Source organism: Cornus florida, unplaced genomic scaffold (genome assembly GCF_030987335.1).
Source record: "Cornus florida cultivar Cherokee Brave unplaced genomic scaffold, ASM3098733v1 CherokeeBrave_3.0.0_Hap2_Chr10, whole genome shotgun sequence".
NCBI lineage: Eukaryota > Viridiplantae > Streptophyta > Magnoliopsida > Cornales > Cornaceae > Cornus > Cornus florida.
In genome coordinates, this window is record NW_026775580.1 from 21,191,504 (window position 1) to 21,207,241 (window position 15,738).

The 15,738-nt window shown below is 42.4% G+C and overlaps 1 protein-coding gene across 1 annotated transcript in view; it reads right to left on the bottom strand.

Moving 5' to 3' along the window:
• The window catches only part of LOC132279029 (uncharacterized), a 102,387-nt gene that overhangs the window by 64,529 nt on the left and 22,120 nt on the right, over positions 1 to 15,738 (bottom strand). The window contains exons 9-10 of the mRNA XM_059780943.1: positions 4,627 to 4,774; positions 4,374 to 4,534 (exon numbers count right to left, since the gene is read on the bottom strand). Of these exons, the coding sequence (XP_059636926.1) occupies positions 4,374 to 4,534; positions 4,627 to 4,774 (309 nt within the window). The remainder of the gene's footprint in view (positions 1 to 4,373; positions 4,535 to 4,626; positions 4,775 to 15,738) is intronic.

Genomic DNA, 15,738 nt, shown 5'->3' on the forward strand with positions numbered 1-15,738 from the left:
CTGAGATAAGTTGGTAAATTTTTGTACGCAAAAATTCAACTACTTTCCACTGAGTAACTGGGACTCTTGCCTCATTACATTGAGATTTCACATCAAAAGGTGGAGAACTTAGGAAAAAGAAAGTTGAAGAGTTAGTTTAGATTCGTAGCCTAGTTAACTCAAGTGATTAAGTCCTTCGGGGTGTCTTGACACCTAATGCCCAAAAATTGGCCGGTTTGGGAATCATTGGCCGAAAGCTTGCTACATGGGTTTTCTAGAGAGCTTAAGGGATCCGAACATTGCACAAAACTCTTGTTGAAAAAAAAAAAAAAAAGGCACACACGTGTTAGAATTGTTATTTATGCCTTGGGAATCAAAATTTGAAGAATTACCAATAAATTGAAGAATATTACGGAATGTATATGAGTATGGATGGTAAGCAACATAGATGAATGTAAGTTCACTTTTATAAGGATGCTAGAGTTTGAAATTATTTGATATATGGATTTGAACTTTATATAGGGACCATTGTTGTTGAGCATGATGTTGTGCATGATGGTCGTAATCTACATACTTCTTGTAATTTTCTGTTTAATCATTGTCAGGATACCTTTGCTTGCTAAACAGGTGATAATTGAGCTAAATTTTGGATGTTTGTGGGTACCATCTCTGGAAACCCTCACGAGACTACAGCTCGACCACTAGGGGTAACCTAGGGGTTTAAAGGCTTGTTGCATAAGCTAAATGCAATCGTGATTCCCACAAAAGCGAACTTTATATTTTTATTTTATTTTAATTTTTGTTTACTTTTGTATTGCTAAGGGACTAACAATATGTAAGTTTGGGGTTGTGATAAGCGTTGAATATTACATATTCGAGCCCTTAAACGTACATATTTTAATGCCTTATTGATATTTTTATCTCGATTCTTATAATTATTTTCATTTATTTACATTTTGTAGGTCTTTACCCAAAGATGTGGATAATCCCATGTATTTAGAGTTTATGGCGATGTTCCCAACGCTTAAGGAGATGTTCTAGGCCTTTTGGGTCGATTCAAAACTCAACCGGGAAGATTTGATAAATTCCAGCCCTAGAACTCGAGCACAAGTATCTATGCACGAGCACAAGTCCAAGGGCTTGAGCACAACTTTCTATGCTCGAGTACAAATAAAAAATTTCAAGAAAAAAAGCTAAGCGTCAAAGAAAAAGACACTTCGGAAAAATTCAGCTCCCAGAGCTCGAGCACAAAACTTTGTGCTCGAGCATAACCCCTCAGAGCTCGAGCACTGATGGAAAATTCTAGGCCTCCTTCAGTATTTTGGGCATAACTTTTCACTCAAAACTATATTTATCAAAAAAAAAAAAAAAAAAAAAAAAAAAAACTTTCACTCAAAACTCCAAATTGGGCAAACTCAGAAGCTGTGGAAAGAAGACTCGAAGCCTGACGTTTTTGTATCTAATAGCAATTTCGAGATTCGTACTCCAAATATGTCAAAATAGCATTACAACTTCAGAAAAATTTGTTGAAAGAAAACTACGTGTTGAGAGTATGCTCGAGCACTGTCATCCTAGAACTTAAAAATACATGCGGGAAACACTCCTTTTTGGTTCTAGACGGGCCAAGATGACTTCAGAAGCTGTAAAGCTCATCCAAAGGGGATTAGGACTTGTTCTCCACCATAAAAGAAGATGAGAAGACATATTGAAGAGGGCTTTCTTATCTCTACCTCTCTTATCTCTCTTGGTTCTCCTATCTTGTGGTGGCTTTTAGGGTTTTGAAGATTGAAGATTCCAATTGGCGGTCCATGGAGATGGCTTTTACACCGACAAAGATGACATCCTTCCTCTCCATAATAATATCAAGGGATAGATGAACATCTCCCTTACGACGAATAATGGTGGTTGACCCAGACTAACAGTCTGATTATCAGGGGTAAAGGGAGTAGAAAATAATGACAACTCACCAATCATGTGATCAATGGCTCCAAAATCCAAAACCCAAGTAGGTTTTCCCGCTTTAACATAAAAAGCAGGAGGAGTACATGTAGCTATAGTAACTATAGGAATAGAAGAGCTAGCCATGGTAGATAAAGCTCCGAACTGCTCCTGAAGCTGACCAATCTGGGACTGTAACTGATTGAAGTCCCGAAAAGATGGTCTGGGGGAGTTGAAGCAAGAGGGACAACAAAATGTGGAATAGTATACCCACAAATGGTATCGGCTACTGCGGCAGTGCGGCCACGGCCAGAAGGACAATTGCAAGAAAATTTATGTTTTAGCTTGGGATAAAGCTTAAAGCAACGATCCTTTATATGACCTGTTGACAAATAACCTTTCCCTCTGAAAGTCTAGAATTAGCAGCAAGAGCCATCAGATCAAGAGTCTCTAGTAAAGCTACTGGCTCAGAGATCTGACATCTATACTCCTCATGGTCAACAATAGCGAAGGCATCATATAAATCAGGCATAGGAGAGGTGTTTATGATCTGAGTTCTAAGAGCATCATACTCAGGTCGTAAACCCATCAAAAACTGGTAGGTATGTTGGCGGTCCAATCTCTTGACCAAAAGAGTTGTGGATTCTTCAGAGAAATCGGAGAGAGGTTCATACTGTGCTAATTCTTCCCACCTAGACTGGAGGTACCCAAAATACTCTGATACTGACAGCTTGAGTATCTCCTGAGATACATGGGCAATCTCATGATAGAGTTCAAAAATACGAGCGTCATTGCGGGAATGGGCATACATCTTGTTGAGGGCTTGCCACAGACGAAAAACGTAAGTGTGAAACATGAACATGTTATAGATACGCTCCTCCATTGAGTGGAAGATCCAACCCAGAATGGTGCACCTGTCCATGTCCCATGCAATATATTTAGTATCCGTCTTTTCCGGTTCCTTTACTAGATCCAAAAGCCAACCAGTTTTCCCTTTCCCTCCAATATAGAGTTAAAGAGAACGGGACCAAGATACAAAGTTGCGCCCATTCAAGAGCACACTAGTAACCCGTTGTGCCGAAGTATGATGTGCCGAAGATAAAGTATGCTAAACCGAGGATACAGTGTCATTTTGGCTACTAGAATTAGTCATAGTACCAAAATAAGGCTGGTCCACACGTCAAAGCAGGAGGAAAGAAAAAAATAAGGCCAGAAAAAACACCGCCAAAATCGGCGCTTATTTCCAAATATGCTGTCGAACAAACACCGGCAACCCACAAAGAAAAAAAAAATGCCAGAAGGACCCTTAGGTCATAAAAAACCTAAGGGAATTCTCCTAAAAAAGGAGTCAAAAACAGAGGGTTAGCCAAGGGGTCCAGTGTAAGGGCTGGGAGGAGATGGAGGCGCACCGGAGGTGAGGGAAAATGGAGAGAGGGAGAGAGAAGGTGGCGGGGTTGGGAGAAAGATGGGGAGGCGAAGGTTTTTGTTTTGCTCTGATACCAAAAAGAAGAAGTTTTGGGTTTTGGTTTACTCAAACCGAGAACCAAGAGCTATATTTATATACAAGAATAGGGTACAAAGAAAGGAAACCAAATTAAAGAAAAACAGGAAATATGCTAAAATCTACGTGATCCCATGATTACGGGAATCTTATCTACGCGATCCCGTAATTACGAGGATATTATCTACATGATCCCTTGATAATAGGGATCTTACATAAAACACCTAATAAAAGGCTGAAATCAGCTAATAAAAATAAAAATAATAATAAGACATATATTTCAACACTTACTTACACATGGTAAACACACCTGTGCACATATTTGGTGGGTGATGAAAAAGAAAGTGAGTGAACATTAAACCAATCACTTTAGAGTAGATAAATAAGAAATGTAAGTGTGCCGAAGCGGCCATGTAGTTTTGGTGGGACTGATTTAAAGAAAAGAAAGATAAATATGATATAAAGATAGCTAACAAAAATTAAAATAATAAATAATAGATGTGATGAATGATGCTTATGCTAAAAGGTTATTTGTTCTATGATTTTGGAAATCCGGGGCGTGGCAGCTAACATGGGCCTTGATGTTAAAAACGTCATCCACATAGCAAGCTTCTGATCTCAAGCTAGGCAGGATAGATAATCTACAATGTTTTTCAAAAAAAAGTTTGCATTAGATTTAGGGCTTCACCTTTTTTCTTTTTTCTTTTCTTTTTCCTAGAGAAATCGTTATAGCTTAATAAATAATTCTACCATGATACCCGAACAAGTTTAGGGAAAACAGATACAGTAAATAGTCTTTTATTTATAACAGATATACAGGATTTAATTAGTTTCCTACATAGAATAAATAAGCCATAGAAAACAATTGCAAGTAAAATGCCACAATATCAACAACATATAAATTTGGAAGAGTTGGTATGACAAATTAATTGATAAAAGTGAAGGAAAAACACACCAGTCTTTGAAGCTCAGATAATTTGAGAGCTCATAATAAACGTATGCAGCAGCATTATAGGCAGCATCCTTAAGAAGCAGCCCTGGAGTGATTTCAGTTACTGAAGCAGGACAACCATTCATTGCCTCTTGAAGAATCGAAACAACAACTGGACCTAGCAGCTTAAATAACAATGAGCAGTTGAACACACCTCTCAATATTTCTACAAATATGTTACTGGAAAAATATGGAACCAAGAATTGAGTCCACCTACTTGGCTATGGTTTTCAAACAAAACAATATATAAGGCTTCAGCACATGGCCTCAGCTTTAGTTCCCACTGAACTGAATCCTGCTCATGATGAAAAGACTCAGGGCTATGGTACCACTCCTCCAAATCATTTGCCGTTAAAACAAAAAACCTGTTTTAACAAAATAGGAGAATATTAGCAATTTGAAACACCAAAATACATTACAAAAGAAACAATTTAAATTTTGTCAATAAAAATAAGAACACCTATAACTCCATCTTTGTCATGCTTAGTGTATTATCATTACACAGCCAGTCCCAAGCCCAGAAAAAGGAAGAGGGTTGCGTTAGGTAGCTTGACAACCAACGCTTTTGTCATGAACAATATCAACATGAATCCTAAGGTTATACATATGATAACATGTGGTTTGGCTGAGGCTAAGGCCTTGGATAGAGCTAAATGAAAGATATGATTCATGTAGCCGACCCCAAGTAGTTAGAAAAAGGCTTTGTTTTTTATTGTTGTTGCTGCTGCTGTTGTATGATGAGAACAACCATCTACAAACACAGTTTTCAAGTTCACCAAATATTCGTGAAAATATGGAGAAATTTTGAATTTTAATTGGACCCTTGCATTTGAAGAAGTCTGGACAAACAAAATTTCGACGCAGATTGGAAAATTGTGGAGTTCAGAAAGTACAGGTTTAAGTGCAATAAACAAGAGCTGATTTAGCTTTAATAATTTAGGGAAAAAAAAAAAATCAACTTTTCTAAATGGTAGATGGAACTTGTTGACATTTGTCTAGTACTAGCCGAAGAATTAAATGACAACTTAAAAGATTGGATTTTAAAACAACCACCACCAACCCTTTTCCCAATTACTTGAAGTTGGCTACATGAATCCTATGTTTCCATTTCGCTCTATTTAAGGCATACCCTTAGTCAATCCAAATGTTATCATATTTTTCTTTACTTACTCTACCTACATTAACTTTGATCTTCCTCTTCCCCTAGTATTACTCTCAATGTGGACTACATCATTTTTCCTAACCGGCGCACTTAAAGGTTTTCTTTGCACATGTCCAAACCATCTTAACCAAAACTCTTTCATTTTATCTCCAATTGGTGCTACTCCAACCATCTCCCAAATAGCTAAAGTCCTAGCATCGAGATTGAGGGATGTTTTGAATGATATTATATAAAAGTCTCAGAACGCTTTTAAAGGAGGGCGGTGTCAGATTCTGGATTCAGCTCTTATTGCTAGTGAGTGTGTGGACACTAGGTTAAGGAGTGGTGTTCGAGGGGTTCTCTGTAAGCTTGATGTTGAGAAAGCTTATGAACATGTAAGCTGGAAGTTCCAGTTGTATATGATGGAGAGAATGGGTTTTGGGGATAGATGGAGGAGTTGGATTGAATTCTGCATCTCTTCAGCGAGATTCTTGGTGATGGTTAATGGGTTCCCGACAGGTTTCTTCAGTAGCTCGCGAGGTTTGCGTCAGGGGGATCCTTTGTCTCCCTTCTTGTTCATCATTGTTATGGAGGGTGTTAGTAAGTTGATGGGGAGGGCCATGGAGATGGGTTTCATTAGGGGATTCAGGGTGGGCAGGGATGCTGCTCATCAGTTGGAGATTTCCCACTTATTTTTTGCGGATGATACTTTGGAGTTTTGTGAGGCTAAGGTGTCCTAACTGAGGTACTTGAGGTCTGTGTTGATTTGTTTTCAGGCAGTTTCGGGCTTAAAAGTGAATGTGGGGAAGAGTGCTCTGATTCCAGTAGCGGAGGTGCAGGATATTAGCGAGTTGGCTTCTGTCCTTGGATGTGGTATCAGTTATTTTCCGATTTCCTATTTAGGTTTACCTTTGGGGGTTTCTTCGAGGACTATGGGTGCTTGGGATCCTGTGATTGAGAGGAGACTTAAAGGGTGGAAGAAGCAATACTTATCGAAAGGTGGGAATCACTCTTTTGAAAAGCATGCTCTCAAGTCTTCCTACTTATTTCTTATCCCTCTTCTAGATTCCGTCCTTGGTTGCGGCTTCGGTCGAGAGGCTTCAAAGAAACTTTTTATGGGGTGGTTTACGGGATGAGTTTAAGCATCACCTTGTTCGTTGGGAGTAGATTTGTAGGCCGATTCAGTCCGGAGGCCTAGGGATCAGGAGGTTGGTGACCTTCAACAAGGCTCTCCTTGGTAAGTGGCTATGGAGATTTGGTCTTGAGCGTCACAGGGTCTGGAGGAGAATTATCTTGTGCCGTTTTGGGGAACAGACGAGGGGGTGGTGCTCTTGTATGGTGAGGATTCCTGGAGGTGTGGGCATCTGGAAATCCATTAGGAAAGGATGGAATGAGTTTTCCAAACATATCATATTCAGAGTTTAAGATGGTCGGGATATTCGTTTTTGGGATAACCTTTGGTGTGGAGATTGTACTTTAGCATGTTCATTTCCAAGATTGTTTAGGATTGCTGTTGATAGGCATGTCTCGGTTTCTGACGGCTATTGGCTTGATAGCGGGAGATTAAAATAGGACGTGCATTTCTTGAGATCTTTTCAGGATTGGGAGCTGGACGACGTCTATCAATTTTTGGAACGTTTATATTGTCTTAAGGTTCGTGGCGTAGGTAGGGATTCTCTTGTTTGGGTGCCTTCTTCTCGGGGAAGTTTCGAAGTGAGATCCTTTTTTCGATGTCTTTCAAATTCTGCCGGGGCTACTTTTCCGTGGAAGGCAGTGTGGCATTCCAAGGTGATGCTCAAAGTGGCGTTCTTTGCTTGGACAGTGGTGTGGGGCAAGATTTTGACGCTTGATAATTTGAGGAGGCGAAAACAAATCACAGTTGACTGGTATTGTATGTGCAAGTGTAACGGAGAGTCGGTTGATCATCTTCTTTTGCACTGTCCAGTGGCTTTTGGTTGTTGAAGCCTTTTGTTGGGTATCTTTGGGGTTTCGTGGGTTATGCCTAGATCTGCGAGAGGATTGATGGACGCTTGGAGAGGGTGCTACGTGGGATCACAGGCTCGTGATTATTGGAGGATGGCGCCTTTGTGCTTATGGTCGTGTTTGTGGAGGGAGCAGAACAATAGATCATTTGAAGGACAAGAATCTTCGATTGTTGTTCTTAAATCTTTCCTTATTAGTTCTTTATGTTGTTGGGGTTCGGGTAGACATTGTTCCTCCCCTGAGGAGACAATTGACTTTCTGAGTTCCTAGGGACCTTTCTATGTCACTTTTGTTGTATTTGGGACGCGTTCCCCTTTTGAACGTTTTTTTATGAATTTTCTTAATTATCAAAAAAAAAAAAAGTATAACAACCTTGGGGTTAGCTCTATGGCACATATTGCTCCTCTCTCTCTTGTTTCAAATAAAAAATGAAATAAAAAAAATCACTATACCTGCCTTTGCTCGAAGCCAGGTGGAATCAAATTTTTGCACATATGCAGCCCAAGTATATTGTAGATTTGGGCATGTTCACGAATAGATGATAACACGAGATTCATGACACTAGCAATAAAAAGAATTATTCATAAGAGGAGAGGAATCGATAAAGAAAGGGACTCGCTCATAGCTTTAAGATGACAACAAATTTAGTTGATTGGTCATTGGTGGCTACGGAAGCACGATTTTGCAATCAAACTGCTGGTGTTTGGAACAGAGATGAAAAACCTGCTGCTGTAAGGGTCTCTCTGCTAGTGAATATGGTGTTGGTGGGAAAGAAGAAAGACATGTAAAGGCATTTCATTTTCTGTAGTGGTTCTTCATATGGATATAAAGACATGCATTTAAGGAAATTAAACACTAATTCGTGGATATTTTTCCCTCTACATGGCAGGGAGTACTTGAACAAGACTCTCTCTCTCTCTACATATATATTTATATGAATATATGTATATATACACACTCATTAGCACAAGTGTTTGGATTACATGGGTAAAGAGAAAGAAAGTGTATTTTGGTCCTTTCCGTTTCAGGTACAAATCTCTATCACTATCAATATATAATTGATGATCAAAACAGTAAAGTAACAGTGTAACACACTACTGTTACTCAGTTGGACAGCCGTAACTGACAGGGGAGGTAAGTGGGAAATTGATACCAAGAGGGGGTGTAAGTGTTATCTTGACAAACCTCAGGGGAGGTAGGTGTAATTTGCCTAAATTATTTTTAAATTATGGACATGGTCATGGAGTGTCAGAGACTTGTCCAGAAGTGTCCATGAAGTGTCGATGTCCAACACGTACACAACACCTTGTAGAAGTGTGTGCGCTTCTTAGAACCATCATACATGTCCTTTATTGTGTCAGTGTATCACTTTGTGAAAACCCTCCATATCTGTAGAGTAAAAACGCTAATTTTCCGGCGAATCAAAGATTCTATTGGTCCATTTATCATCCGATTACAGGGAAACTTTCTCGGGAAAAATTTCCTCCGTCTCCGTTCATTTTATGGCCTCTGCTTAAGTTCAACTTGAACTAAGCTCCGTTGGAATTTTCAACCAAAGATTAACTCAAGCAACAAAAGAATTGTTCAAGTATGTTTAAAGATTAGATTGAAGCCAGACTGATCTTTCTCGATGAGGGATCGATCGTACGTTGAGGTGGCATCGGTGTCAAAAAGGGCTGTTGATTTCTTTCTTGATGATCAAAGCATTTGGAAAAGAAGGGATGTTATGCAAAGTTATCTGGTGGGAAGGTTTGACCGTGATGTTGGGGATTGTGCAAGAATGGAAGATTGGGCTTCAAGGGCTTGGAACGTTTCTACAGGTGTGGTGATTTCCCCGTTGCCAGACTCTCTCTTGTTGTTCAGACTGCCTTCTCATACTGAGGCGATTAGGCTGTTGAGGGAAGGCAAACGGACTCGGGGAGATGTTAAGTTACGATTGGATGTGTGGTCCTTCCATGTTGGGTGCTGTGGAATCCTTAAGGAGAAGAAGGTGAAGAGAGTGATGGTGTTCGCTTTGCCGTTACATTTGTGGTCGTATGCTCTATTTGAATCAATTGACAACACTTGTGGGAGTTTCAAGAAGGCTGAAGCTTGACGAAAGGAAGGATGCGAGCAAGGTTATTATTTATGTTGACGATGATATTTGGACGGGTAAGGGTGGGAGCGCGTGTTTGCGATTTTTGGAGGGTGACCCCCCTTTATGTTTGGTGGAGCCTCTGGAAAGAACGGAATAGAAGATCTTTGATGGGGAGGAGATCTCCATTGGGGCGTTGAAGTTTTCTATTATTTGTTCTCTTTTTAGTTGGGGTATGGGGAGAGATTGTTTATCTGTAGATAAGATCATGGACTTTGTGGGGTCTTTGGGTCCATAGGTCCTCCCCTTCCCCTATTTTTTCTTTTTCTCGGTTCATGTACAGCTCTTGGGACTCGTTCCCCTTTTCAACGCTTTCTAATACATTTTTATTTATCAAAAAAAAATGTTGACGATGATGGCGTTGTCCTAGAGTGGATTCTGGCGAACGACGAGCGCCTCTGTTACAGGGTGAATTTGGCAATTGAGAGGTTCCCAGATCTTGCTCCCACAATTACGGGTCTTGACATAAGGGATAAGAGTACGGTCCTCTTAGAAGAGGAATGGTTGAGGTTGCAAAGAAGAGGTGGAAAGGGGACGATGGCGCCGGAGTCTGCAGATGCTCAGGGTAGAAGAAGACGGGATTTTCACGCACGACCAGCGTGTGATTTAAGAGGCAGAACGGGGGGGACACATGGTTGGCATGCAAAGTCAACGGGGGATTACGCCTATCCGGATAAGATAAGGCACACGCGCCATTTGAATTTCAAAGGTGGGTCACGTGACTCTTCTTTCAAAGGGATGAGGGATGGCCCTTGTGCTTGGGCTGGGCCACATGGGTGTGATTTTATCAAGCCCACTCGGGAGAGGGTGAGTTCGTTTGGGCCACATGCAGGCCGAACAGATTCAGGACAACTGGGAAGTTATGTTCGAAACAGGTTGGGACAGAAAGGATACGGGCCGAGGGTGTATGACTCTTCTGGTATTCCAGGGCCAGAAAGAAGACATAGGGCTCAACCTACCACAACTCAAGTGAGGCCCAAAGCTCATTCTAAGGCCTTTAGGCAGCACCATGGGCCTTTTAAGGATAGAGCCCAACCTACCACAACTAAAGTGAGGCCCAAAGCTCATTCTAAGGCCTTTAGGCAGCACCATGGGCCTCTTAAGGATAGATCAACTGGGCTGGTTAATTCGTTTGGCTGTTTACAAGATGAGTTGGGTTCAGGGGGTGATGAAGTCAGCTCTTTTGAAGGGATCTGAGATGGTGCCTCATGCAAGACAGAGCAGTGAGGGCGCTGGTGCAGGACTTTCCGCTGCCAGAATTCATAGAACGAGTTACTCTCGGGCAAGCTCGAAAAATCAAAGATGGTGCAGAAAACAGAAACAAAAGTGGGTAAAGTCCACAACTGGAGCTCATAACCCGGGTATGTGCTCTGTTCCTTTGCCAACTATCTATTCTATCTCTACTCCTCCTACTTCTACTCTTTGTGGGGTGTTGAGGAGGGGTGATGGAAGGGTGGATGGTGGTTTCAACATGGGGGCTCATTGGCTGTCCCCAAGTTGCGGAAGAGAGCTTTGAAGGCAGATTTGAGGATGATGGCGGGGTTATATAGGGACCACATCATGTTCTGAGACCTGCAGTTCAATTTTTAAGGATTGGCCACTGAAGCATACCCGAAGTGGCAAAGCGGATGGGAGCGTTGTTCTGTGTGTTGGCTGAGGGACTCAGTTGTTAATTGATGGAGGCACAGCTGATCTGAAGATTCATTGGATTGGGATGAAGACGGGTTCTGTTGAGCCAAATCTGCTTGTTACTGGAGTTTCTGATTAGGGCAGAGTGCTGAGCAATTCCGAGGGGTGGGAGCAGGAAGCTGGGTCTTTATTCTCTGAATGTGATGCTCTGGCAGTGGCTGATTGCTCTTCCTTAGCGTTGGATCTTCCACCTCCCGTGTGGGAGCATGGGGGCACGATTGGGATTGTCACTCCACTGGCAGCCATCAGAGTCGGGCAGAGGGTTGCTAACTTGGAAGGCTGTAATGAGGAGTGGTTTAGGGAGTGTATTGGAGGGACAAGTAAGCTGTTGGGACTGTCATGTGGTGGGGACGAAAAGCAGTCTCAAGACATGTTCCAATCTGTTGAGGATGAGTGGGCAACGGTGAAGACAACGAAGAGTCCTAGCTGGAAAGGGGGGAGAGAACTCAAAAGCCTGTTTTCCGATGTCAACTATGATGGGAGAAGTGGAGAGAAGGGTGAGAGAAGGAGTGGGGGAAGGAGGGGGGGAGGGAAAGATGTTGTGTGTATATAAGATCAAAATTGTGTCTTGGAAAGTTCGGGGTTTGAATGACCCGAACAAAAGAAGGGTGGTGAAGGTTCTTTTAAGAAAATGGTGGGTGCATGTGGTCTGTTTGCAGGAGTCTAAACTGGCCTCTCCTTCTGATCGTGTAATTAAAAGTTTATGGGGGGGTAGGTTTGTGGATTGATGCCAAGGGGACTGCTGGAGGTTTTATGGTGCTTTGGGATATATGGTGGGTCTCAAAAGCTGATTTGTGGAAAGGGCAGCACTCTATTTCCTTGTTGTTCTCGTTAGAAGAAGATGGATCGCAATGGGTCTTTTCTGGTGTGTATGGACCATGAGGGGATGTTGAAAGGAGAGTTTTGTGGGAGGAGTTCGGATATGCTAAATCAAGGTGGAATGCCCCGTGGTGTGTTGGGGGTGATTTTAATGTTGTCCGTACTCCTAGTGAGAGGTCCACAGGGGGTTCGTGTCTCTGGCAATGACGGATTTTTCAGATTTTATTGACTCTCACCACCTTATGGATATTCTGATGGAAGGAAATCAGTTCACGTGGTCTAGTGGACGGGATTCACCAACGTTGTCTCGGTTGGACAGATTTTTGATCTCGGGGGATTTGGAGGAAATGTTCCCTGATGTTTCTCAGGTGGCTTTGACCCGTGCTATTTCGGACCACATCCCTATTCTTCTTGATTGTGGAGGGGTGAGGAGAGAGAGATTGCCCTTCCGGTTTGAAAATATGTGGCTCCGGGTTGAAGACTTGATAGGGTTCGGCTTTGGTGGACGGAGTATGAGGTTAGGGGCAGTCCGAGCTTCCAGTTGGCCTCCAAGCTAAGTTTGTTGAAAATTGACATCAAGAAATGGAACAAATAAGTGTTTGGCATTCTTGAGTGGCGAAAGAATAGAATCCTACTGGAAATCTCAGATTTGGACAGAAAGGAGGGTGAGGAGGGCCTCTGCAGCATGGATATTAGTAGAAGGGAGCAGTGTAAGGTTGAGTTTGGAGAAATGGTGGAGATATCATGGAGACAAAAGTCTAGAGCACTCTGGCTTAAGGAAGGTGATTGGAATACAAAATTTTTTCACTGAATGGCCAATGCACACAGAAGATGTAACCATATTGGGAGAATGCAATTTAATGGGGTTAAGGTGTCTAGAGAAGATGAGATCTGGGATGGGTTCGTGTCTTATATTACAAGCAGCTGTTTGAGGAGACTTCCAGTTGGAGGACCTTGCTTGATGGGCTTGAGTTTGCAGCAATCTCGGAAGGTGATAGAAACAGGCTTGAAATGCCGTTTGGGGAGGATGAGGTTCTTTCATCAGAATTGGGAGGTGGTGAAGGCTGAGGTGATGGGGGCATTGGATTCTTTTTTTCTTCATGGTTCTTTTGAGAAGAGCCTCAACGCTTCCTTCATCACTCTTATTCCCAAAAAGGGCGGAGCATGTGAGGCGAAGGACTTTAGACAAATTAGTCTTGTTGGGGCGGTGTATAAAATTATTGCGAAAGTCTTAGCCATTCGGTTGAGGAGAGTTCTCGAAGGGGTGATCTTAGACTCCCAGAATGCTTTTGTTGGAGGGCGTCAAATTTTGGATTCAGTTTTGATTGCTATGGAATGCACTGAGGCTAGGGCGAGAAGTGGTATTCTGGGGGTTGTTTGCAAGCTGGATATCGAAAAGGCTTATGAGCATGTGTGTTGGAATTTTTTGATGTACGTGATGGAGAGAATGGGCTTTGGGCAAAAGTGGAGGGCGTGGATTTTTCTATATTTCGACTACTCGATTCTTGATTTTAGTGAATGGATCCCCAGTTGGTTTTTTTGCTAGTTCTCGTGGACTGAGGCAGGGCAGGGGGACCCACTTTCCCCATTCTTGTTTGCTATTGCTATGGAGGGCTTCAGCCGTCTGATGGGGAGGGTGGGTGATCTTGGGTTCATTCATGGATTCTCGGTGGGTAGAGCTCCGAATCAGTTGGGCATCTCCCACCTGCTTTTTGCGGATGACACCATTGTCATTTGTGATGCTAGCCTCCTTCAGTTGAGGTATTTACGGTGCGTGTTGCCCTGCTTCCAAGTTGTTTCTGGGTTGAAGATTAACATTGTGAAAAGTGAGATTGTACCAGTTGGGGAGGTGGATGACATTCATGCCTTAGCTGATACTTTGGGGTGTGTGTTGGATCTTTTCCGATCTCCTACTTGGGACTCCCTTTGGGAGCCACGTCGAGGAGAGTTACTGTGTGGGATCCGATTGTTGAGCGGTTTGAGAAGAAGCTAGCCGGTTGGAAGAAGCAACACTTGTCCAAAGGGGGGAGGGTTACACTTATGAAAAGCACACTCTCAAATCTCCCGACCTACTATATGTCGCTTTTCTGATGCCTAAGACAGTTGTTCATAGACTTGATGATATTCAGAGGAAGTTTCTATGGGGTTAACTGGGAGAGGGTGTGTTCCCCTATTAATAAGGAGGGTTTGGGGATTCGAAGGCTGGATGTATTTGATAAGGCGTTGTTGGGCAAGTGGTTGTGGAAGTTTGGGAGAGAAAGGTCCAAGCTTTGGAGGCGTGTTATAGCTTGTCATGGGGAGGGCAATGGAGGATGGATTTCTAAGGAGGCTAGAACAGGTATGGGCTCTTGGAAACTTATCCGTAGAGGTTGGGATGAATTCTCCAAACGTATTCGGTTCAAAGTTAGAAGCAAGAGTAATGTCAGGTTTTGGGAAGACGGATGGTGTGGGGATTCGGACTTAGCTAGTAGATTCCCTCGTATTTACCGGATTGTTGTGGCTAGAGATGCGGAAGTCGCTAACTATTATCGACTCGATAATGGGAGGGTGACTTGGGATGTGTAGTTTCGTAGACAGTTTCATGATTGGGAACTTTTGGAGGTTACAGACTTCCTCCTAGCATTCATTTATAGACAGGTGGTGGTCGGGGTGGGCATGGACGAGATGTTGTGGAAGGATACCCCGAGAGGAGTGTTCGAGGTCAAGTCCGTCTACAAATGTATGTTGGAGTGCCCTAGCCCTATGTTTCCTTGGAGAGCCATTTGGAGGACGAAAGCTCCACTGAAGGTGGCATTCTTCTCACGGATTGTCGCTTTGGGAAGCATCCTTACTATTGATAACCTTAGAAAAAGAAGTCATATTGTCGTTAACAGGTGTTACATGTGCAAGAAGATAGAGAAATCTGTCAACCATCTCCTTATACATTGCTCAGTGGCTAGGGATGTTTAGGTTATGTTTTTCGTTGCGTTTGGTCTTCCATGGGTGTTCCCAAAATCCACGGTCGAGTTGTTAGAGATTTGGAAAGGGTGTACAGTGGAGAGCCGAGTCAGAGATCCTTGGAGGACCACTCACCTTTATATCCGATGGTCACTGTGGCGCGAAAGAAATAGGAGATACTTTGAAGGAGTGGAGTCTCCCATTTGGGCTATTAAATACAATATTCTTACTTCTTTATTTTTTTGGGTATATGGGCAGGATTGTAATTCAATGGATAGGCTTTTGGACTTTGTGGATAACTTAAAGCTATAGAGTCGATTTTGGTCGACTGCTGTCTTCTTTGGGAACGCTCCCCTTTTGAGCGCCTTTTATAAAACTTTACTTATAAATAAATAAATAAAACCTCCATATTAGGTCTCTAGGTAACCCCTATCATAGGCTTTCTCCAAATCAATAAAAACCATATGGAGGTCTCTCTTCTTCTCTCTATATCTTTCCATTAATATCCTCAATAAGTATATAGCCGCCATCACTGACCTACCCAGCATGAATCCAAATTGATTCTCCAACACTTTCGTCTCTCGTCTTAGGTGGTGTTCAATCTCTCTCCCCCGAAGTTTCAGAAG